The 23,544-nt window shown below is 34.0% G+C and overlaps 2 protein-coding genes across 10 annotated transcripts; one reads left to right on the plus strand and one right to left on the minus strand.

The window, feature by feature from the left end:
* The first annotated feature begins 2,969 nt into the window (after positions 1 to 2,969).
* On the plus strand, positions 2,970 to 14,446 carry LOC114310527 (U-box domain-containing protein 35). 9 transcript variants are annotated; one of them, XM_028256566.2, is made up of 10 exons: positions 2,970 to 3,224; positions 4,994 to 5,227; positions 5,674 to 5,795; positions 5,883 to 6,004; positions 6,808 to 6,998; positions 9,249 to 9,532; positions 11,042 to 11,149; positions 11,730 to 12,158; positions 12,790 to 13,542; positions 14,052 to 14,446. In XM_028256566.2, exons 2-10 carry the CDS (start codon positions 5,026 to 5,028, stop codon positions 14,232 to 14,234), a joined length of 2,394 nt encoding a protein of 797 aa, XP_028112367.2. In that variant the 5' UTR covers positions 2,970 to 3,224; positions 4,994 to 5,025; the 3' UTR covers positions 14,235 to 14,446. The 9 variants fall into 9 exon arrangements, with proteins under 9 accessions (XP_028112367.2, XP_082738598.1, XP_028112370.2 ...); XM_082882472.1 differs by having other exon boundaries at positions 3,215 to 4,555; XM_028256569.2 differs by lacking the exon at positions 2,970 to 3,224 and adding an exon at positions 3,257 to 3,349.
* Positions 14,447 to 15,583: 1,137 nt separating this feature from the next.
* On the minus strand, positions 15,584 to 19,686 carry LOC114310528 (acid phosphatase 1). The gene is made up of 3 exons (XM_028256573.2): positions 19,066 to 19,686; positions 18,061 to 18,270; positions 15,584 to 15,882 (listed from the first exon to the last, which is right to left on the minus strand). Exons 1-3 carry the CDS (start codon positions 19,665 to 19,667, stop codon positions 15,705 to 15,707), a joined length of 990 nt encoding a protein of 329 aa, XP_028112374.2. The 5' UTR covers positions 19,668 to 19,686; the 3' UTR covers positions 15,584 to 15,704.
* Positions 19,687 to 23,544: the final 3,858 nt, after the last annotated feature.

The following is a 23,544-nucleotide window of genomic DNA, read 5'->3' on the forward strand; positions in this document are numbered from 1 at the left end:
TCAATTTTTGAAAATCTAATTAGGGCTTGTCACAGATCGGGTTTGGGTGGATTTATAAAAATTTGCCCCCATCCCCTATCTAATCAAAGGTAAGGTAAATAGGGAGATGGTAGAAGCGGAACGGGAGACAGGTTAATTTTGTAAGTTGAAAAATGAAATATTAATAAAAATTATAAATAATATAGTATATTACGAATAATAATTTATACTTAATGAGAATTATATTATATAAGATAGAAAATAAATGAATAAAAATTACTATTAAGCATAATATTTTAGTATTTTAACTTTATTATATTGAAAAATACATAAATTATATATTATATACATATAAATATAATTAGGACAGGGTTTGGATGGAACGGGATGGGGAAAGCAAAACCCGTCTCCGCCCCACTTCTTAATCGGACAGAGAAAAAATCGTATGGGGCAAGGTGGGAAATGCGAGTATGGAGCGAGGTGGGAGAAAATGACCATCTCTAAACCCAACATTAGTCTCTTTTCACGGATGATTATTTGGTAGTCCTGGAATATGATTACGTGGTACGTCATGATAATATGATTGGTAGAGAAAGTGAAATATTGATTATTTGTATTAAATGATTGAGAAGTATGAAAAGATATAATAAATGATAATTGATAAGAAAGTATAATATAATCACTTGGTACTCCAAAATTATTGTATAATTTTCCCCTTTTTCACTAACATTCTCTATGGTAAAATGATAATTAAGACCCTCACCCCACACCTGTTGTTGTCCCTCGCTCATTTTAATGTGTAAGACTCTGGTTTTGTTAACACAGTGTGCACATAAGGAAAATGTGGTCTCACTAAAACGGCAAAAGAAAATATTAAAATATTCATTAAGACTATTATTAATATTAAAAAATATATATAAAAATATTTTAAAATTTATAGAAGTGTGTTGAAATATGTAAATAATATATTGAGATTATAAATCTTTGAACAATTTTGCTGTACACACCCCTTTCAAAGGTGTACCATATGTACCCTTAATTATGTCATTTTCTTCTTTAGTTGTGACTAATTTTTTTTCTTTAGTTATGAAATTATTTTAGGCCTCTTTTGAGAAATGCTTATAAACCGCCTTATTGGTTTTTTTGATTTATTTATCAACTATTTACTTTTTTTATACGTATTTTTGTAATAAGAAAAAAAATTAACTTATTTTGCATTTTCCAAAACAATCCTTAATTACAACTAATGAGATTTTTTATTATATTTCAGGTGGTGTTTGAATATGACTTATTTTTATTTTTCATTTTTTAGTTATTACTCAGAAAATTGGGAGTTATGTCATTTTCTTCTTTAGTTATAAGGTGCATATGGTACACATATTTTGAAAAATGTGTACCTTAGTCTTTCCCTAAATCTTTTGGCATTTAGGCACTATTTGGCGTCCCCTATATTAGCATTATTTTTTTTATTTTTTTATTTTTTAAGTCATATCACCTCTCTACTTTTTTACACATCTTTTCGTAAAAATTCAAAAAATATAATTATCTAGATCATCCCAAACACCCTCTGGTTGTCATTAGTAAAACCCAAAAAATAGAAAAGTAAATATAGCAAATCTCACAATTTTAACATAAAAACAAAACTAATGAAAATGATTTGAATACACGAAGATAAATTTTAAAAAATAAGTACATTTTAGTGTGAAAGAAATAATAATATCATTTTTTCTATGCATATGACTAACAATTTTGATGAAAAATAAAATTAAGTGCTATGTGAATTAAAAATATAAAAGAAGGTAATGTAATTGAACTAGAATTTGTTGTATATTTTTTCAAATCCCACAAAATGTCACTAAAAATTTCTATTATTATTTTTTTTTATGTTTTATTTATTTATTGATTTATTTTTGTTTTGTTTTGATTTGTAGGCATTTTTGTTGTACGTAAGAATAAAATCAGAGTGATCGAAAAAGTAGGAGCTTTTGTTGGAGAAGATATATATACAAATGTAAGTAAAGGTGGGATTCTTAGATGGAAGGACTTGAAAACAAAAATTCAAAATTAAAATTTTTGTTTTAAAAAACATAATTTTAAAAATAATTTAAGTTTAGGAAATTTCTTAGAAACTACCTGTATTAGATAAATAATTGTTTAAATAACTTGGGTTAAACAAAAAAAACACCAACAACCAAACTACCTTACCCAAAAATAAAATAAAATAAAATAAAATAATAAAATAAAAAATAGGAAAAAATCAACTTGCCACTGATGTTCGACAAATGGGAAATTAATACAATTTAAAACGTAATTAATTAATCATTGGCTTCTAGCTGAGATCACAACAATAATATTCATTCATCCACAAGTAGATAAGTTTAGTGTAAATTACACTAATCCCCCTTATAATTTCGAAAAACAACCAAACTACCTTTACCCCAAAATAAAATATAATAATAATAAAAAAAATGAAAAAATCAACTTGCCACTGATGTTCCACAAATGGGAAATTAAGTTAATTAAATACTCATTGATTTCTGGCTGAGATAATAGTAATAATAATAATAATAATAATAATAATAATAATATTCATTCACAAGTAGATAAATTTAGTGTAAATTACACTAATCTCCTTAACAGTTTCGAAAAGGATAAATTATAAATATACCTCTTGAGATTTGATTAAAATATAAATTGTTTTTTGTGATTTTGAAAATTACATTTCATCCCCTGAAGTTTATAATTTCATAATGAATCGTCCATTTTATTAATAAATTATCAAGTCAATTAACAGTTTTTAATGATGTTACAAATATATTTTAATTAATAATTTAAGTAATTTTGTTATTACATAAAAGAGTAATTATGAATTTTTTTTTTTAGTTAATTTTATTAAATAAAAAATTTTAACAAAAAAATATTTATAATTTTTTAAATTATAAAAAATAATTTATATTTTAAATAAATCTGGATATGGATGTGTAATTTGCCCCTTTCAAACACAACCAAACTACCTTACCCAAAAATAAAATATAATCATAAAAAAGTACAATTCGCACGTGCCTGGCACGGGCCTCGTACCTAGTATATAAATACATATCAGATAAAATTTAAGGTTGATTCATGCACCAAGTAGAAGACGAGAATGCAAGTAAGTTTCAGGGATGAGTAATTGCATCACGGCAAAGTTTTGTTTGGCTACAAGTTCAGAGGTCTAAGGGCAAAGCGCGTATTGGCTTTGGCGGGTACTTTCATGTTCACATCTGTCTTTTTCTCTGCTAAAATGCTCAATTATATATATATATATATATATTTTTTCTTTCTTTCTTTGTTTGTTTCTTATTCGAAATTCTGGGTTGTGAAATGTTGGGTATGGTTTGTTTCACGTTTTTGTTGACTTTCTCTGTGATTTTTCTGCGTGAATGCCTTTATGGGTTTGATTTGGATGTCTTGTCATGAAACTAGTGGTTGATTTGAAGTGGTGTTGTTAGAAATTGCTCTCTCTCTCTCTCTCTCTCTCTCTCTCTCTCTCTGTGTGTATATCTATAGCTATATATGTATGTATATATGGCCACTGTGAAAAACTGGTGGTAGTTTTTGTTGTTATTTGATGTTTTGAGCTTCATTTGTTATTTGATTCCCGGGTTTTTGAATTCAGGTGTCGACATTAGGGAACTACTCTCTCTCTCTCTCTCTCTCTCTCTCTCTCTCTCTTGTGTGACATGGTAGTCCTCTTTATTCTATTTTTTCTTTAGAATAATCCGAAGAATTTCTGGGATTTCAAATTTTCTGAAGTCTTTCAAAAATTAGTTTGTTACATAACTGTGCATCTAAAATGGCGGCTTAGCCTAGTTGGTGGCACGAGTTTGAGTCACGGAAATACATCTCTAGAAATTGGGTAAGAATGTGTACAGCGGAGATCTCATTTTAGTCGGAGCTTCATGAACTCAGTTGTCGTTTTTTTTTTTTTTTCCCTTTTCTTTTATGCATCGCTCTCTGTCTGTCTATCCAGCTTTTGTTTCTGTGACTTGGGAATCAATGGCTTTGTAAAAATCTGGAAGTTGTTTTTTTTTTATTTTTTTTATTTGATGTTTGAGTTTCATTTGTAACTTCATATCTGGGTTTTTGAATTCACGTGTTGACAGTAGGGTCCTCTTCATTTTAACTTTTCTTTAGTATAATCCGAAGAATCTTCGAGATTTTCAACTTTTCTGAATTTTTTCAAAATTTCGTTGCTTACCTAACTAGGCGTCTAACATGGCGGCTTAGTGTAACAATCGGGTTTGAGTCGCAGAAATTGATTTCCAGAAATGGGGTAAGATTGTCTACGTGTTGCCCTCTCCAGATCTCATTTTAGGAGTCTCCTTCATTGTCTTGCCAACGGCTTTGTGAAAAACTGGAAGAAGTTTTTGTTATTTGATGTTTGAGTTCGTTTCTGGGGGGTCTCTGAATTCAGGTGTGGACATTTGGGAACTGCGCTGTGTGAGAGACATGATTTATCAATTTGTTTATGAAATCCAAATGTTGATGTTTGGGGTTAGAAGTTTGGAATTTGAAATAGAAATGAAAGCCTAAGGTCCTTACCAAATGACTTATTCAAGATTCCGTTGTAAACTCGAGTTAATTTGTTTCAAGTTTAATTGAAATTGTTTCTTTATGTACTAATGCTAGGGCTAATTGTGTTCATATGGGTTTTGAATTCAGGTGTGGACATTAGGGAACTGGTGTGTGTGTGTGTGTGTGTGTGTGTGTGTGTGTGTGAGAGAGAGAGAGAGAGAGAGAGAGAGAGAGAGAGAGTTGATCAACTTGTTTATGAAAGCCAAACATTGATTTTAGGGGTTAGAAGTGTGGAATTGTAAAATGGAAATGAAAACCTAAGCTCCCTTCCTAGCGACTTCTTCAAGACCTCGGTTGTAAACTCTAGTTAATTTGATTCAAATTTAATAGAATTTTGTTTCTTAACATACTAAAGCTAGGGCTAATTGTGTTCATATGGTTTTCTTCCAAATTACAGGTGATTAACTGCTGAAGGAAACTATCAGAGTAATGGAGGAAAGTGAAATAGCTGAAGTCGGAGGCTTGCTTGGATTGCCTGCCCCAGCATCTTTAACCGTTGCAATAGCTATCAATGGAAATAGAAGTAGCAAATACATAATCAAATGGGCATTGGAGAAGTTTGTCCCCAAGGGCGCGGTGATGTTCAGGTTGTTACATGTTCGCCCCAAGATAACTGCAGTTCCAACACCTAGTAAGTTATGCCTCTTTCAAAATTCTTTTGGGGATGTAATTTGTGTCATAAAAATTCCATTTACCTCTTTCAATTGGTTTTTCCACACACCAAAACTCTAGATTCTAACTGAAAAAATCATACCTTGTTTTGAAGTCTTGTGAAAACATCAAGTGACCTACCTTGAGGTTGTTATCATGGGTATCCTTCAAATAGTGACCAGTAGGGCTTTCGATACATAATCCATTCAATCTTGTGAGCATACCCTATATCAAGTGACAAAGAGTTGTGATGTTTTGATTGTTTCATGGGTTTAATTTGTGAATTTTACTGGACGGATACGAACTCTATTACAGAATTGATCATGCCAACAAGAAGAAACATAGTACTGTTTACTGTAAAATGCAATACAAGACATGAATTGCTTCTCGTCTTTGACTGTTGATAATGTTTGTTCCCTCTTGCAGTGGGAAATTCTATTCCTCTTTCAGAAGTGCGAAACGATGTTGCAGCTGCTTACATGAAGGAGATAGAGTGGCAAACAAATGAAAAACTTCTACCTTACAAAAAGATGTGTATTCAAAAAAAGGTGAAAATTTGTTCATGCTTGATCTTCTCATTGAAATCAAGAAAAAATAAAAGGTTAAGAGTCTTACTTTTAGTGATCTAAATGCAGGTGCAAGTAGAAATTCTACAAATTGAATCAGATAATGTAGTACATGCTATATCCAATGAGGTTTCCAAGTCTACTATCAACAAGCTTGTTGTAGGAGCTTCATCACGTGGCATGTTTTCAAGGTACTAAAACAGCATATGCTGCTCTGGTTGAGAATGTGATGATTTGCTGGTTCTTTTGTTTGATTTTTCCAGATTTTAATTTCTCTACATAAAACACAATCTTGCTTTCATACTAGAGAGATAGCAAAATCCCAACTTTCCTTATATGACTGTCATGATGCATGTCAAATCACGTTTGGATAGAAACTGGATCCTATCACAGACCCGATGAAAATTGGATTTCCGGATCCCGATTTTAACAACCTTGACATGGACCACTAAGGAGTAACCAATCAGTGAATGCCTGCCTGGTGAATTGTGAGCACATTAACAGTCATGCCACATGCCTATTTGGGGAAGACTGTAAACATAGGACTTGTGTGGATCATGCTGATCTTCAACAATCTCTCTCTCTAGAAGGGGGCTTTCTGGGGGGCTGTGCACTCTTCAATTGCTAGCAAAGAATGTACGATGACATGTAATACATCATCTTTCTATAGAGCCTTGCCACAGCGGGAAGGAGGATTCAGACCTGTGGGCTGCCCTTTTGGGCATGGTATTGATACTGTTTAACTAACGAACCACTCAAAATGGACAAAGTAAGACCAGGTTTTCCCATTTCCATGAAAGGGGAATTGTTAATTAGATAAAAAGGAAAAAGGAAAGACTAGTCCTTGACATGTTATTATATCAAAATAAAAGTTGAAATACCATTTATTTATTTATTTTTGTATATTGCCTCTTCTGAATTTTCAATTTACAAAACTTGAGTTTTTGTTTTTAGTTTTTGTGTATTGACAATCTTATGTTATTGAAAACTTAAGAGGACGAAACTTGTCCTCGAAAATCTCAGAATGCACTCCAAGCTTTTGTACGGTCTATGCTGTTTCAAACGGAAAATTGTCATCTTTGCGCCCATCTGATTCAGAGACAAATGGAAGCATTAAAGATGATAGTAGTGAGACAAGTTCCTCTACCAATAATATGTCAAGTTTCAGTTCCAGCTCACAAGCAGGTATTGTACTTCATCTGTGTTTATTTGCTTTCTTAGAATGGGTACAATTGAATCAGCATAGAAGTAGAGCAAAAATGGAAACAAATGAATAGAATATAATTTTCTGTTTTAACCGTTGGACATAGCTTTGTCTACATCATGTAATTATTGTGGTACAAGCAAAGTAGTGTTATATCTTCTGCTAAATCTATTCTATTTTATAAAGCACACAACTCCAAAGTTTGTGAAGTTTTGTAATGCTAGTTTTTTGGATAAGTAAGTAATATTATAACCAAAAAAGAAAGATATACGATGAAGTTCAACACACATCTTTGTAGGGAGCGTGGACGGGCGCGCGCGCACACAAAAAAAAAAAAAAACCTACTTCCACCAAAGGACACAAAACTAAGCCTACAGAAAGATATAAACAACTTTTACAACAAAGTGGATTCAAAATTTCTCTCTAGCACTTTTTAGGTTATAAAGTTTCTCTTTGAATTTTCTTCCATAGTAGTCTCCCCAGTATTGGGGTCACTTGGAGATGGACTCCCTCTATGATTTAGAATATTCATTTGGCACAACAACTGTTGACTTGATTTGCCATTCCCAAACTCTCCCATCTTACAAGATTTAAAGACTTCAAAGGCATTAGATATAGAGGGGGCGGAAGACCGTGTCCCTCTCCCTTCGTTCATCTCTATTGAAGCTTGCACACCATCTCTTTCCTTTTCTTCTTCACCACTTCCCAATTAGTCAGAATTTGTGTTTTAGTCTCCTTTACTCTCCACTCTTGTTTGAAAGAGGGAGGATTCAATATCTTTGGCTTTTGAGGGCACATATTAGTGGTATGACCAAATGTCTCACAAACATCACACCTTTGAGGCTTCCATGGATGTCATGCTAGTTTTATTCCCAAAATAACCCCAACAATATTAGGTTTTCCAAATATATATTTATTTGCATAGCAGTTAATGTAAGGACTGAAAAGTTAAATCAACCAACCAAAAACTGCTGTTTAGCTTCCCATTACTCCCTTGCCCCTTTTAACCGTGATCTCTTTGATTGCACACATTAGTGTGCTTACTCTTCTAGTGTACAGATATGACTAACATAGTAACAGTAACTACTCTGTCCCTCATTGCTGCCACTATGGCATGCTACAAATTGGACCTGAAATCTAAGGCTGCAAAACAAGCTGTAGATGATAATAATTCTACATGTGGAAAAACACAAGATTTACCCCTGCATGCTTACACACACATACATTCTGGCAATACATCCATTCTACAATTGAATTTGGCAATGCACATGGAAGTTGCGTGTATTGGTGTGGGCATGTCTCTAGTCTCTCTTTTATCTATTCTTTGAAACCTAAGATTTAGGACGATAAATTGTCAAGTCTCTTGACTCCTATGTTTACATGGCATAGGCTCTCTTATAGAAGTGCCTTGATTGTTTGGAAATCTTCATAGGAAGAAGGAATGTATCAAGAATGTCTTCAATGAACAGATTTGGTTTGCTCATTTAAAGATTATAGCATAGATTTGGATTTCTAAAAGATACTTGGAGGTGATTCAAGAGACTTATTACAATGATTCAAGTTGAGATACCTTTCCTACCTCTATCCTTGCCCTGATTTCTTGAAATCCAACTCCAATAGTGAATCCTGTTACAGATTTTAACTTGAAACCCAAGTCTCATTTTTAGAAATCCATCAATCCAAATGCAACCTTTGTAAATTAGAATCTGTTCCTCCAATTTTTGTTGAAGGTTTTGTAGAAGATGCTCAAGCAAAATGTTCCTTCTTAAGTTCTGATTTTTTGTGATGTAGTTGCCAATTAGAATTCAGGTTCTTCGCTGGGCCTCTCTCTCTGTCTTGCTCTCATTCTAATTTGAGTAGTTTTATTATGATATTCATGCTGGGAAACCTCAGTAATTCTTTGGCTCTTCACCATGTTTCTGATTTGATTTGAGAATTGCCCCTGTTATGAACTACCAAAGCAAGGACACTTTTGGAGGAACCAGGATATACACGCTGTGTCACATCTTCTGACAAGTCCTGTAAACTTTGTGCACAAATATTTTTAATCATAATTACATATTTTTTTCCCATACAAAATACATGAACATAGAAAGACATGTACAATGATAGTCTTTTGTATTGTACATTCTGTATAATTTCTGTGTTGACATTCTGTTGATGTGGCAATACTTTGTATAAAGGCGATATAGCGTCAAAATCTAATTTTCCTTCATATTCTCATTTTGCAGAATTGACCGAACCAGGCTTGGTTGCTTCGTATCCTCATTTTCATTCTCCTTCACTACCAATGCAGCGGTTTCAAGCTCTTTCAACCATAAACCAGACCCTTCTTCATAAGAAAACAAATTCAACCGAAACCAGTCATTCTGGAATTTCGTCTCTGGATATTGTGGAAGAGGAAGATGTTGGTCATCCAAATAGTACGGTATCTAGTTTCAGAACCTTGGTAACAGACAACCAGTCGTGGATATCTGATCAAGCTTCTATCTCAGATTTTTCATCTGACAGCCCGGTAAACTAATTGCATAGTACTTTGATTTGGTTTGCTTGTGATTGTCAATTATCAATTAGAATACAGGAAGCTCTGTTGGCATTGGTAAGAGCCGCTGAATCACTTTGATAATCTCTTTCCTCTGATGGGAAATTCGGTTGCGAGGATTGTGTTTGCTAGGCATTCTTGTTAGGCAATTGTTTTGTGCATGACTAGTCTTCAGTGTTAAATGGAAGGTCTGCAATGATTAGAAGTATTGTAAAGTAAGCGTAAGAATTTTGGTTCCTGCTTGAGCCAGACCTCCACCTGACTAATATAAGTGCTGCTTGCAGTAATTGGTGAGAACAGATCGCATTAAGTGCAAGAGCTGTTGTGCGTGCTAAATACCATTAAAAATTGCATTTAAATTAAACTAGAAGCATAAAAATTACATAAATTTAGTGTAAGCCACGGCAAAATTTGTAAATTTCCATTCGTAGATGACATAGTAAGGCATGACTTGTTCCGTGTATATCCTTTCCATGTTAATGTGGAGCTTTCTTAGGTTGTGTTTGGATCTTGAATTTGTGGAGAGAAAAGAAAAGGAAAGGGAAAAGATAGGAAAAGAAAATGAAGTAGAAGCCAAATTTCTCTCTTTTTTGGTTGGGTTGGGAAAATTAATAAAATGAATTTACATTTTTCAGAAGAAAAAAAAAAAAAAAACTATTTTTTGTTTAGTTGCTGATGCAATGGTAATTAACAGCAAGTTCATGGAGTAGTTTGACTGTTTGATGGTGAAATGGTAATTTTGCTGATTTTTCAAGAATGTCAGATCAGGCCCAAAACACCAATATTCAATCCGAAATGGCCCAATGAGTTCAACCCGCTGTAGTGATCTTCATTGGATTTTGGGCAAATTTTATCATTTAGGCCTCCGAATTAGGAAATTTACTATTTTTTGGCAATATTTGAATGCGTAATTTCGGAGTCTAAACAAATTTGTTTTGAATCATTTTTTTTTCCTTCTGGGAAGCTTCTTTTATATTCTTGATTCTAGGTTTGAACCTAACTCAAATATGCTAGTTTTGGCAGTTTTATACTTCATGAAATTCTGGCTTAATTTGGGGTTTGTATTTCTTGGTTGTCAAGCAATGTTTGCTATAAATTGAGTAGTAAGCTTTTGAGGCTATTCAGTTGTTTTGATTTGAGTAATAAAATTTGACAGAAATTGTTTCCTTTTCTATATTGTTCTTGTTTCCATTATGTGTTCATTCACTCCACAAGCATCCTTACATAAGTTACCTATAAAAAAATGAGTAAGTACAAATTCTAAGATCCAAGAAATCACCGTAACGAGTTTAAAACAATGGTGCGAGCTTCTCTATAGGAAAGTAGTCATTGTCTTTTATCACTTTGGCTAAGCATTGTATCTTTAATACAAGTAATATGTCTTGTTGATTTTCTAAGCTTTGGTATGTATATGTCAGGGTGATATGCGTGGACATATCATATAATATGAGTTAAATGATGGTTTTTTTCTCTTATGTGCAGGTCAATGTCAATGTCAATTTTGAGCTAGAAAAACTGAGAATTGAACTCAGACATATTCGAGGAATGTATGCAATGGCTCAAAGTGAGACATTTGATGCTTCTAGGAAGGTAATATTTTTCCCACAATAAGTAATGAAAAGAAACATTTACACTTATTGATTGATATAAATGAGGCCACATTCTCGCCCCCCCAAACAAAAAAAAAAAAGAAAGGTTTTTCTTTCCTTTCTTTTGTGGGAAAAACCCTCAAAGTATTAAGTAACTTGAAACCCAAATTTCATGCTTACATTTCAAACTTTCATAAATTCAGAGAATTTATTTTTCCAAATAAAGGATGTAATCAAATTTATTAGAATGATTACTTGAGTAGAAGGTGGGATCTCTTCTATCTGAACTTGCACTCGTGTTCCTCACTTAGTGTATCAATTTTATTCTCCCACGATTTGAATTTTTCAACTTAACTCTTGTTGAAATTTCCATACCCTCTGGTTTTTGACGTATTTAAATTATAGTTTTTTTATTCTCAAATTTTAATAACCACCCATGAATGATCCGTTATTTCATTGAATGATTAAAAATTATTTGGATTTGTGGCAACATGCCAGTTGCGGACTGAAATTTATTTATTTATTTCTATCCATGTCCTGTCTCAAAGAGGAGCTTGCTGATGCCCTTGCTTTCTATTTAGATAAATGATCTTCACAAGCACCAATTGGAAGATGCAACTAAGCTTAATGAGATAAACGATAAGGAGGCAGAAGCAAAACAACTGGCAATACAAGAAAGAGAGAAATATGAAGCTGCAATAAGAGAAGTCGAGCACATGAGGAAATGCGTTGAAAGAGAAGCTGCTCAAAAGAAAGAAGCAGAGATTAGAGCCTCTCATGATGCCAAGGAGAAAGAAAAATTTGAGAATGCCCTGTTGAGCTCTCCGCAGCAGTACCGAAAGTTTGAATGGGAAGAAATCGTGTCAGCCACGTCATCGTTCTCTGATGACCTTAGAATTGGAATGGGAGCATATGGAACTGTTTATAAGTGCAGTTTGCATCATACAGCTGCAGCAGTGAAGGTCCTCCACTCTAAAGAGGCTCACAGGAACAAACAATTTCAGCAGGAGGTAAGAGACTTGTGAACAATAATAGACTAGAAGTCATTCCTTCGGATATATTATAGAGTAGTACATTTTTCACCCTTCAACTTTTATTCGAATTTCACTTTGGTCTCTCCTCACATTTTAATTGCAACAATTAAGTCTTTAGATTTCAACCCAAGCTTCAATATAGTCCTCTCGTCACCCCACCATTTAAAATTTTAGTGAAAGTTAACAGGTGAAAAGTGTAATTTTTTTAAAAAAATTCCTTTAGTACCCTTAAAACATGTTTGCATGGCCATTACATGAGCACTTTTTGTCCATCTTTTTACTGATGATGAGTGACAGAAGGACTACATGAAACAATAAGGGTTGAAGTCTAGGACTTAATTGTTACAATGAAAAGGTGAGGGACAAAAGTGAAATTCGAATAAAAGTTAAGAGGATAAAAAGTGTAATTTACCCTATGTTATATATAAACACTATGCTGAATGTGTTCAAGGACTTTCTGCTTTGTGATTTTAAATTATCAAATACATTTGGATATCCTGGGAGGCCAACTTTTTCTCTCACCAATTCTACTTGGTCTCAAGTCCCTCCAATTATACATTTGAACACATTTTTAAATACTTATCTCAGATGTTTCTTCCCTTTCCAGCTTGAAATCTTGAGCAGAATTCGCCATCCCCATTTACTGATTCTTCTTGGAGCGTGTCCTGCTTATGGTTCCCTAGTTTATGAATACATGGAGAACGGTAGTCTGGAGGATAGGTTGCTCCGAAAAAACAATACACCTCCAATTCCATGGTTTGAGAGGTACAGAATCGCTTGGGAAGTAGCCTCAGCCCTTGTCTTCCTGCACAACTCAAACCCACACCCTATTATCCACCGTGATCTGAAACCAGCAAACATTTTGCTTGATCGCAACTTTGTGAGCAAGATTGGTGATGTTGGGCTTTCCAAAATGCTTGAATCGGATCCTTCTGTTATATCAACCATGTGCAAGGACACGGGACTTGTAGGGACACTTAGCTACATAGATCCGGAGTATCAGAGGACTGGGTTAATCTCTCCAAAATCAGATGTTTATGCGTTTGGGATGGTGATTTTGCAGTTGTTGACTGCAAAACCAGCCGTAGCACTGGCCCATGTAGTGGAAACAGCAGTTGATGATGGTAATTTTGCAGATTTATTGGATCCAGAGGCTGGAAATTGGCCAATTGAAGAGACGAAGGAATTGGCTGTGTTGGGATTGAAATGCACGGAGCTTCGGCGTAGAGATAGGCCTGATTTGAGGGATCAAGTTCTTCCTGCTTTGGAGAGATTGAAAGAGTTTGCAGATAGGGCTCGAGATATGGCATCCAATGCTCAACCGGCACCTCCAAACCACTTCATATGCCCTATACTTCAGGTATGCTGTGGCATATGTCACTTCCCTTTTCTTTTCTTTTTTTGCAGAACTGAATTCTACATGTTTGTAAATGAAAAAGTCAATTTTGTTAATTTGGAAATGGTTTATGAAATCTCCTACCGCTCTCATTTTTGCCGCAGTGGTGGGATCCTCATGCACTGGGACTGCCCTTTTTGTGAGTTCTTGGAATATAGGCTAGTCATACAACCGATCATGGATATTCATATGGAAAAAAGCAGTTTTTTGGACGCTTGTTATGTATTTATTAACTTATTATTACTCATAGCTTATCAAACATTTGTTAGTGTGAAACTTGCCCTAATAAATGCAAAGATGCATTTGTGATCTTAAACATCAGTATGGATTATATCGAACCCCTTGGTTCTGCATTTATATCTTATCTGTATGTGTAAGTATATTTGTATATATTGATATGTATTTCTTCTTTATCCAAACTCTTTTTTTTTTTTTCTCTTTTGGTTATGACAATTGATCTGTTTCATTTCCAGGATATCATGGAAGAGCCTTGTGTTGCTGCTGATGGGTACACTTACGATCGCAAAGCTATACAGACATGGCTTGAGGAGAATGATAAATCCCCAATGACAAATTTGCCATTGCCAACTAGGAATCTAATTCCAAATTATACACTTCTTTCTGCTATTATTGAGTGGAAATCTGGAAAACAATGACATCCTTTTGTTTTTAACTTTTTTTTTTTGGTGGGGTGGGGGTAGAATTTCTTAGAAGAATTATTCCTTTTATTTAGTTGGATTTTGTTCCAAATATGAAGGTTTTAAATTATTAGAAATATGTATATAATAATTTGAAATGATAGGATTGTGATGGAACAATGTGTACAGGTTGCTGATGAACAATAAGAATGTTCTGTGTGTTGCAAGTAGAGAGAGTGATAGCTATAAGGCACTTGAATGAGAATACTTGGTGCTTACATGATGCCTGTTGTCAATGCATGGGTTAGCGGATGATCATCATGATGATAGCTGCTTCTTTTCTTTTCTTTTTCTTTTCTTTTTTTCTTTTTTTGTTGAATTAGAAAGGAAATTACATTGAAGTTAAAAAAAAAAAAAAAAAAAAGGTTCATACAAGGAACTATTTTACGATAAGAAGGGAAACTAATCTGGCAGATAATAAAAGAGGATACAAACTTGACAATAAAATTAGCTTCTCTGCGGACAAATATGCCCTGGAAATTACTGTTAGTTGTAGGCACTCAGTCAAACAAAATTTGGTTTGTTTAGTTATTGGCTTTCCGCTTGCAAAGATGTGTAGTGTTTTCCATGAATTAGATTCAATAATTAACCATTGGGTGTTAGCTTGAATAGTCCAAATTTCAGTCGGATTGTTACTTGTACCAATGGGACATTTGAAAGCTTAAATGCAGTGACCAGTATTATCTCTGAAGATGCCACCAATGCTTGCTCGGGGTTACCTTGACAAGCACCATCCGTGTTGAGTTTGTTAACCGAGTGTGTGTACTTTGAAAGTGTTCTTTAGAATAGAGAGTGCAAACTTAGCAGCATATGATATCTTGTGAAGGTGTAAAGGTTGATTTTCAAAAAGCATTTTATTCCTAGTTGTCCACATTTGCCAAGAGTAAGAAAAGTTTAAGTGAAGCAAGATTGGTAAGGTTTAGATTTAGCCGAAATGATAGTGCCATAAGGGAAATATTTGGATTTAAACATCAAAGCCCATAAAGATTCAGAATGTCTCAATAAGTGCCATCCCAACTTCATCATGTAGGGCTGGTTAAGCAAAGTTAGGTTTTAATGCCTAATCCTCCATAATTAATAGGGTGACAAACCATGGACCAAGCTGATGTACTTTGTCGATAATATCCCAAAATGTTGATTTAGAAACTGGTGACCAGCTTCTAGCAATTGATAAATTGAATACATGCATCTACCTAGTTGAAGACAGCAATCTAATTCCGCAGAATATGATACAGTTATTTACAGTCTCATGAGCCACTGCCAGAGAGAGAGAGAGATTATGCACAATTTATATACCAATTGAAAACTTAAATCAAGTATAGTTATGCACAATTTGTATATTAATTGCAAACTTCAGTCAATGAATCGAATGTACAAATATTTATTTAACTAGAAGGGATTAGAAAAGCTTAATAGGAACCTGTTTAATTAGGGAATATAATACATGGGATTTGGGAGCTTGAATGAGCGGATGGAAACTGATGAACCCAAAAGATCGCTCCATTGGTCTCCGGAGTTGCCCAAAATCCGGTATCCTTCTTCCACCATCTCATTCCTCTTCTCCGACTTGTATATTGCCGCTAGCTTCCCATGGTCCTCAGTTGCTCTGCACAGTTTAAGACACTTGAAATTTGGTAAAAATATGCAACGAAGGAAACCATCTCTAATTTAATATTAAAAATAAACGCCATATTTAAATTGGAGGCTTAATTCCCCATCAAAGAAGGCCCATCTTTCTTTTCCTTTTTTTTTTTTTTTCTTTTTTTGTTGATAAATCAGAAGGCTCATCATGTTCACCCTTCCATCATTGAAAATTAATTTGTGGCCCAAAAAACACATTAGACAAGATCACAAGGAAATTGAATTCATCCTATGAGAGGGACAAGTTAGTCACTCTTTAAAAAAATTGGCAAAAGTTGCCTTTTAGCATTGAGTAAAATTGAAATAACTTTCTTTATAAAACTAATGCTATTAAGGCAGATGAATATATTCTATAGACCATCACATCAGTGTAACATTTGAGGTATAAATTTCATAATATGAGTAGCGACAATTAACTAGCTCCTAATATCAAATCTTCTAGGAAAAATTATTACTGTTAGATCACACAAGGTAGGGCTGTAAAGGAATTGGCTATGGGCTAGCTTTAGTTGAGCTGAATTCAATTGAAGAAGAAACAAATCAGATTGGAATTTAATTTACATCATTAATCTGGCCGTTAATTCAACAATTACTGCCACATTCATGAGTCTAGATTTGGTTTGCAATATATTTTCAACAGGACTTGACAGAATTATCAAGTCACAAGAACCAAAGAATGAAAAAAGGATGTTTCTGTGTAAAAAATAAAATAAAATCAAGTATGCATTTTCCCATTTGTACAGTGCATGCATGCACAAGCAGCGATAGATGCATAACTAGATTGAGGTTTTATTCACTGAATTAAAAAAATATCCAATTTGATTCTTTTGTCAATGGACATATTACATCACATATGCTACTGGAAGGAAATATTTCCTGGTGTATAATCGTGCAATTATTTATAAGCATTTTAAATAGTAGTAGTTGCACACATGGGGGGGAAAAAAAAAAAAACCATATTTACCAGAAACCTTTTCTTATGATGGAATTTTGTATTCCGTAAACCCTATATACGAGAAAATTCTAATAAAACCTAAGGAACCATTTTCATGTTTATTTCCCAAACTTCTATGTTCCAAACTTACTATTGATTTCTAGTAGCAGACATTAATACCACTCATCAGAAAGAAAAAACCCTAAGGCCTATGACTAGTCAAACATCATCATTCCTCATGTGTCAATAAGGCTCTGCATAAATGAGAGGCCAGCTCTAAAATTCAATTATGATCTCATTAAAAGCAGTCTACAAAATATGGGCTCTAACCTAAAATAATGACATATAGAAAAAGAAATTACTTGATCATTGTTTTGTATACAATCGTTTCAATATGATTCAAAGACCCACATCAGAAAGGCATTGTTAACTAGAACTTCATACCCTAATGCAGTGATGAGGAAAAATTGGAAAGTTTGATTCTGAATCCAAGATTTGAAAATTAGAACACTTCCAATCTAGGTCTAGAAAGTATAGGAACATCGTCTCTGTGATATATTCTTATAAATGTGACATGAAATTTGGGATGCTTTGCAAATTTTCTAAGTTTCTGAGCTATGTAACAATTTTTCATTTTTGTACTTCCCCTGATGTATACTAAAATCCTAGCCAACAAAGATTCATAACAAGTTTGTTCATTTGAATAATTCTACGAGAAGATAAATTCCACTTTGAAAATCAAAGAAGATGTACAGCATCCTAAACAATAAAAATAGAGTTTGCAGTAAAAAATTTAGATATTGATATCTGTAAAATAGAATTGAATAGATCAGTAAAATTGCAATAAAACAAAAGTCATTCAAGACGATACTTCTATGATATGTGAGTTTGTTCATTCAAACTAAGATTTCATGAATGTAATGCTGATATTAAACATATGTTGCTTAACAAGAAAAGGTTGTACCAAGTGCACACGTTTTTCTTAATAAAACAAAAAATACATTTTTTTTTTTCTTTTTTTCTGGAGAACCCAAAATGTTAGCCACTAGCAATAGTTGATAGTTGAAAGATGTACAAAGCTAATAAGAAAATTATAATGATCTATCAAGCAAAATAAAAGGCATTACATCAAACAAGTTTATCCTGTAAAATCATAAACATAACAAACCCTATCAGCAATCTAGGACAAAGAACAGTTTGAAAACTAACCTCAATATGAGCTTGTCCCAATCCTGAAAGCCCGAATTGATCAAATTCGCAACAGTAACGCCTCTTTGATGTTCACTGCGCCCGGTAAGCAAGAAAACCTTGAATCCCAACTTCAGAACCTCTTCATAAAGCTTCAGACTGGACTCTATTGGAGATGCCATAGCCTTGTCAACCCACTTATCAAACTCCGCACCATCAAAAACCTCTAACCTACAAAATTCCACCAATAACCCATCTCAGAATGCAATCAATTTCTCATAACTACCCATCTCCCATGCTCAAATCGATTTCCTTCAGACCCAATAAGGCCAAAGGGTTAATTTTACGTTTTATCCCCTAAACTATCACCAATTTTTCTAATTTATCCCTAAATTATTAATTTATCTATTTAGTCTTTAAAGTTTATAATTTCAGTTCATATGGTCCAATTAGAGACGATTGGAAAAATCAGAAGCAATTGACACCTAATTTGATGGGTAAAAAAATCATTTCATAATTTGAACAAATTAAACCATACCATCGAACATTGATTTATGTTGTCCGGATTGTAAATGTCAAAGCATCCGACTCAAAACCAATTGACAAGGGCTTCTCAAGTATATCAACCAAGCTTGGTTGGGTTATAGAGACATTGGACAAGTCAAACAGTAATATTCCCTTTTTGCCCTTTCAAATTAGGCTTCAAGGGTTACCGAGTTGTACAATCGTTTTCAATCAAATCACATAAACTGAAATAATAAATTTTAGGGACTAAATAAATAAAAGTGATAATTGGGGGATTAAAAAAAAATATTATAGTTTAGGGGATAAAGGCAAAATCAACCGGCCAAATCAAGAATTAAATTTGAAAATTAGGAATTGCAATTAGTCCATTCTTTATCAACATTTAAGCAGTGTTTGGATGGAGGGAAAAGAAAAGTGCAGAAACAAGTGAATCGAAACACAAACCAAAAGCATAGCTAATGCAATTAAATCGAAAATTTAAGAAAATCTGAAGAACATTACCCAAAACCATGATCAGCATAGTAAGGAAGATTCGAAAGCAGAGTCTCATCGATATCAAATACCCAAACATCCTTCGCATCTTCACCCAATTCAACGCTCTTCGCATACTTTATAGCCTCTTTCGAAACCCTTTCGAGATCGAATCTATAAGCCCTACCCATCAAGTAGTCCTTCACATAATCAGCACATTCGTGTGGAATCGTCTTCCAAGGGCTCAAATTATTACTCTCAACAGCGAATCTCCAACTGGAGCACTCTAATTGAAGCTCATCTATGGATTTCCCAAACTGGGTTTCGATGGTTTGTGGGAATTCGATGATCAAAGGTCTGGGAAGGAGGTGGGAATTGAAAGTTTCGTGAGAAAAAGTGATGGAAAATAGAGAGAAGAAAAGGAATAATATTATGAAGAAATTCATGATCGGGATTGAAAGAGAAGTCAAATGAAGATGGTAATAGTAACAGATCAACCGAATTTTAAAGACCAAAAATTGAATGTAACGTCTGCCTGTAGCAGTGACGTGATGGCGCTGGAAGGAAGGAGTGATCGTAACACCGCGTTTGGATGGAGCGATTTGGTGAGGAGAAATATTTTTTACATACATACATCTTTAAGGTTTGTTTAAGATATGGATTGACTTATGTGGTTTTATAAATTATAAATACTCTCTTGTTGGAATTTTTTTATTTTAACAGAATTAATTGAGAAAAATAAATTTTCTAACTGTTCTCTTATATAATAATAAAATTATATAAATTATTAATTGAAATAAAATTTTGATATTATTAAAAACTATCAATTGACTTGATGATTTATTAATAAAAGAGACTATTTGTTATGAAATTTGAAACTTCAAAGGGTGGGATATAATTTTCAAAACCACAACAAGTAATTTGTATTTGAAGCAAACTTCAAGGGTGTATTTGTAATTTACCCCAAAAAGGAAGAGAATAAGGGGAAATTCTATTTCCACTCACCTAGTTATCTCAGAGCATACCCTTGATAAAATTTTATTTTAATGATAATTATACATTAAAATAAAATGACCATAATGGATATTAAAACCCTAGTCAACCCATCTTATCTCTTCTCTCCTCTCTCATTCCCTCTTTCTACCACCACCAACAACAAATAAACCCACAAATCCTTTTGTTTTCTTCCTTTTTCGTTCTCTTTTCAAAATCAATTCAATTTGTTTCGGTTACGAATATATGGAGAACAACAGAGAGGAAGACGATCTTGAATGGTTCATCGTCAACAACAATCAGATGGTCTCTTCTTCTTCATCATTATCGCCTTTGCCATCGCCGTTGCAAAACCACTAGTTTGCTTTTCCGGCAAGTTTTTTGGTGAGCTTTGCTTCCTAAAAAAAGCCCTTTTCAGCAAACTAGTGCCAAATTTTTTATTTTTATTTTTGTTAGAAATCAACTATCAAAATTATTATTTTTGTTCCAAAAAAAAAAAATTTGAATAAAAAAAATTAGTTACATTCAGAAATCAAGTTTCAAAATTTTAGAAATTTTTTGAAAGTTAACAACCATAAAACCTAATTCTATTTAGAAAACCAGTATCGAATGATCAAAACTTAATTCTTTGGCGATTGGAGAAGCTTCTGTGACTTGTCATTGTCTTCGTCGTCGACAACAGTGAGCGAACAAACTTGGTCCTTAACAAGAACCTCATCATGTCTAATTGCTTCTTCCTCCATAGCTTTGGTACGTATGTGTAAGCCCCTGTTACAATTATACAAATGTATTCATATATTCAGATATACATACCTATATAGCATATGTTGGAAAAATGGCTTTGTAAACCTTATTTTTTGCTAACTTTGAGCATTAATTAAGGTGGGACCTAAACGTTTTTTCTCAGGTTCGTGTTTAATGCTGCGTAGTGAATTAAACCATGTATTTGGTTGCTCAAAACCATTTCCGGATGAATGAGAATTCAACGTGCATTTTGGCTTCGTGGAAATGAATTTCGGTGGGTTTACAACACATTTGTGACATGTGCTTGTCCCACATTAGAAAAGCTTAAGGAATTGTTTGGGTATATATACCTTAACTTGGGATACTTGGGATGGGCCCCAAGGGGTACCCAAGTTTGTGGAAAGGTGAGATTATGGTGTAGTGGGCTAGACCCATTGGACCAAAAACTAAAACCGCGCATGCTGCGACTGGCTAGCCTAGGCTTGGGCGCGGGTGCGTAGTGTGAGGTTGAGTTGCGCTTTCCGGCCCAATACTTATCTTTTTGGGTTAAAAACTTTTGAACTTTATTTATTTCTTTTTATTTTTGATTTTAAAAATCAAAATAAATTGGTTCAATAATTTTTCTTCTACCCAAACAGAGCCCTAACAGGTTAGATCCTCCTGAATTGGTTCAAAGAGTTCAACCCGAAACTGAATCTGTTCCAACAGATTCAAATCTATTGGTGCCTCTTCAATCTATCTGAACAGGTTTTATACCTATTCGGAATAGCCACTGTTTTGCCTATATAAAGCCTTCAATTCCAGCATTTTTGAGATCAATTTTATCATTAGAATTTCGTCATCTTTTTCCTGTGTCTCTCTACATTATTCTTCATTTTATTTTAGGAAGAAAAAAAAAAGAGTTACAACATATTTTAGTTCGCCAGACTTGGTTTTATAGTGTTGTAAAATCAAGATGTAGTCGTTGCATCCTGGGAAGTAGACGCTGGTTAAAACTCGAAGCACTGGAGCAAGGGCGAAATCTACTTTAAGGAGATTGTGTCCAACACAAGCCTCGACGTTTAAATTCTATAACCATTTAAATCAGAAAATAATTCCGAGTTATTTTATTTATTTTTTATTTTATTATCACATTTAATTTACACATACATACTACCGTGGGCATAACAATCTTAAAGTAGAATTTCTTTTTTATTTATTTCTGTGTTAGACAGAGGAATATTTTGTTTTGGGAAATTAAATAGTAGTCATATACTGTTTAAATAATTTCTTTGATAACATAGTAGTCATATACTGTTTATCATTCGAATTATTATTACAAAATATTATTCTGTATATTTTGTGTGTAATTTATTTTGTGTATAAAATTGTGATTGGTACATTATTATTTTTGTCAGAATTATTGACAATTGAAATAAACAGTACTTAGACTGTTATTACTCAAAACCCCACACCTGTTGTGCCAGTGATCACTCCGACAGTACCGGTAAATCATGGGGAGAAGCCAAAAAAATTCAATGGTAATGATTTTAAAAGATGGCAACAAAAAATGATGTTTTATCTTACCACGTTGAATTTGGCTCGTTTCACTCATGAAAAAGCACTGATACTGAATGAGGGAGAAACTAATCGGTAAGTGGTTGCCGCAGTTGATGCATGGACACATGGTGATTTCCTGTGTCGGCATTATATCCTCAATGGGTTGGACAATACACTGTACAATGTGTATAGTGTCAAAAGCACCGCTAAAGAACTATGGGAATCTCTAGATCATAAGTATAAAATAGAGGACGCCGGTATAAAGAAATTTGTTGTTGGTCATTTTTTGGATTTTAAAATGATAGATTACAAAAAGGTTATTAGCTAAGTTCAAGATCTCCAAGTAATTTTTCATAACATACATGCGGAAGGGATGGTTTTCAGTGAATCTTTCCAAGTTGCGAAAATCATTGAAAAATTGCCACAATCTTGGAAAGAATTCAAGAATTATCTAAAGTATAAGCGCAAGGAGATGAAATTGGAGGAATTGATAGTGTGACTCAGAATTGAGTAGGACAACCGTGGTTCCGACAAGAAGTCAAGAAACCATGTCATGCAGGCTAAGGCAAATGTTGTGGAACATGGACAGGGGTCAAAGTTTAACAACAAGAAACGAAAGCATGATGGCAATGGTCCCAAAAAAGGATCCACAAGTAAAGGGATCAACAACAGGTTCAACAAGAGGTTCAAAGGCAAGTGCTTTGCGTGCGGCAAATATGGACATCGCGCTAAGGATTGTCACGTTCGCAAGGACGGAGGGAGTTCAAAGCCAGCACAAGCTAACATAGCCGAGGATTTTTATCTTTCTGATGGAGTGGTAGACATCAATCTTGCTGCAGTAGTCTCTGAAGCAAATTTGGTGGGCAATTCCAAGGAGTGGTGGGTGGATACTAGAGCAACCCGCCACATCTGTGTAGATAAAAAGATGTTCACAACCTACAAAGTGATGGAAAGTGGGGAACAACTTTTTATGAGAAACTCTTCTATTTCAACTGTGGAAGGACAAGGAAAGATCGTGCTGAAAACGACCTCGGGGAAAGAACTCACTCTTAACAATGTACTCCATGTGCCAGAAATTCGCAAGAATTTGATTTCTGGGTCATTATTAATTAAGAATGGGTTTAAATTAGTCTTTGAATCTGATAAAGTTGTACTCTCCAAGAGTGGAATGTATGTGGGGCGAGGTTATATGAGTGATGGGCTTTTTAAACTCAATGTAACAACTGTTGTACC

This window comes from Camellia sinensis, chromosome 8 (genome assembly GCF_055761805.1).
Source record: "Camellia sinensis isolate YWXY chromosome 8, ASM5576180v1, whole genome shotgun sequence".
In the NCBI taxonomy this organism is placed as follows: domain Eukaryota; kingdom Viridiplantae; phylum Streptophyta; class Magnoliopsida; order Ericales; family Theaceae; genus Camellia; species Camellia sinensis.

Bases quoted from the DNA above. Each gene is read 5' to 3' on its own strand.
- LOC114310527 (XM_028256566.2), top strand. From the start codon at position 5,026: ATGGAGGAAAGTGAAATAGCTGAAGTCGGAGGCTTGCTTGGATTGCCT. The intron at 5,796-5,882 runs GTGAAAATTTGT...ATCTAAATGCAG, and splicing joins AGATGTGTATTCAAAAAAAG to GTGCAAGTAGAAATTCTACA. The intron at 9,533-11,041 runs GTAAACTAATTG...TCTTATGTGCAG, and splicing joins ATTTTTCATCTGACAGCCCG to GTCAATGTCAATGTCAATTT.
- LOC114310528 (XM_028256573.2), bottom strand. From the start codon at position 19,667: ATGTATGTAAAAAATATTTCTCCTCACCAAATCGCTCCATCCAAACGC. The intron at 18,271-19,065 runs GTAATGTTCTTC...GGAATTTTGTAG, and splicing joins TATGCTGATCATGGTTTTGG to GTTAGAGGTTTTTGATGGTG. The intron at 15,883-18,060 runs GTTAGTTTTCAA...TAAACTGTGCAG, and splicing joins TGGGACAAGCTCATATTGAG to AGCAACTGAGGACCATGGGA.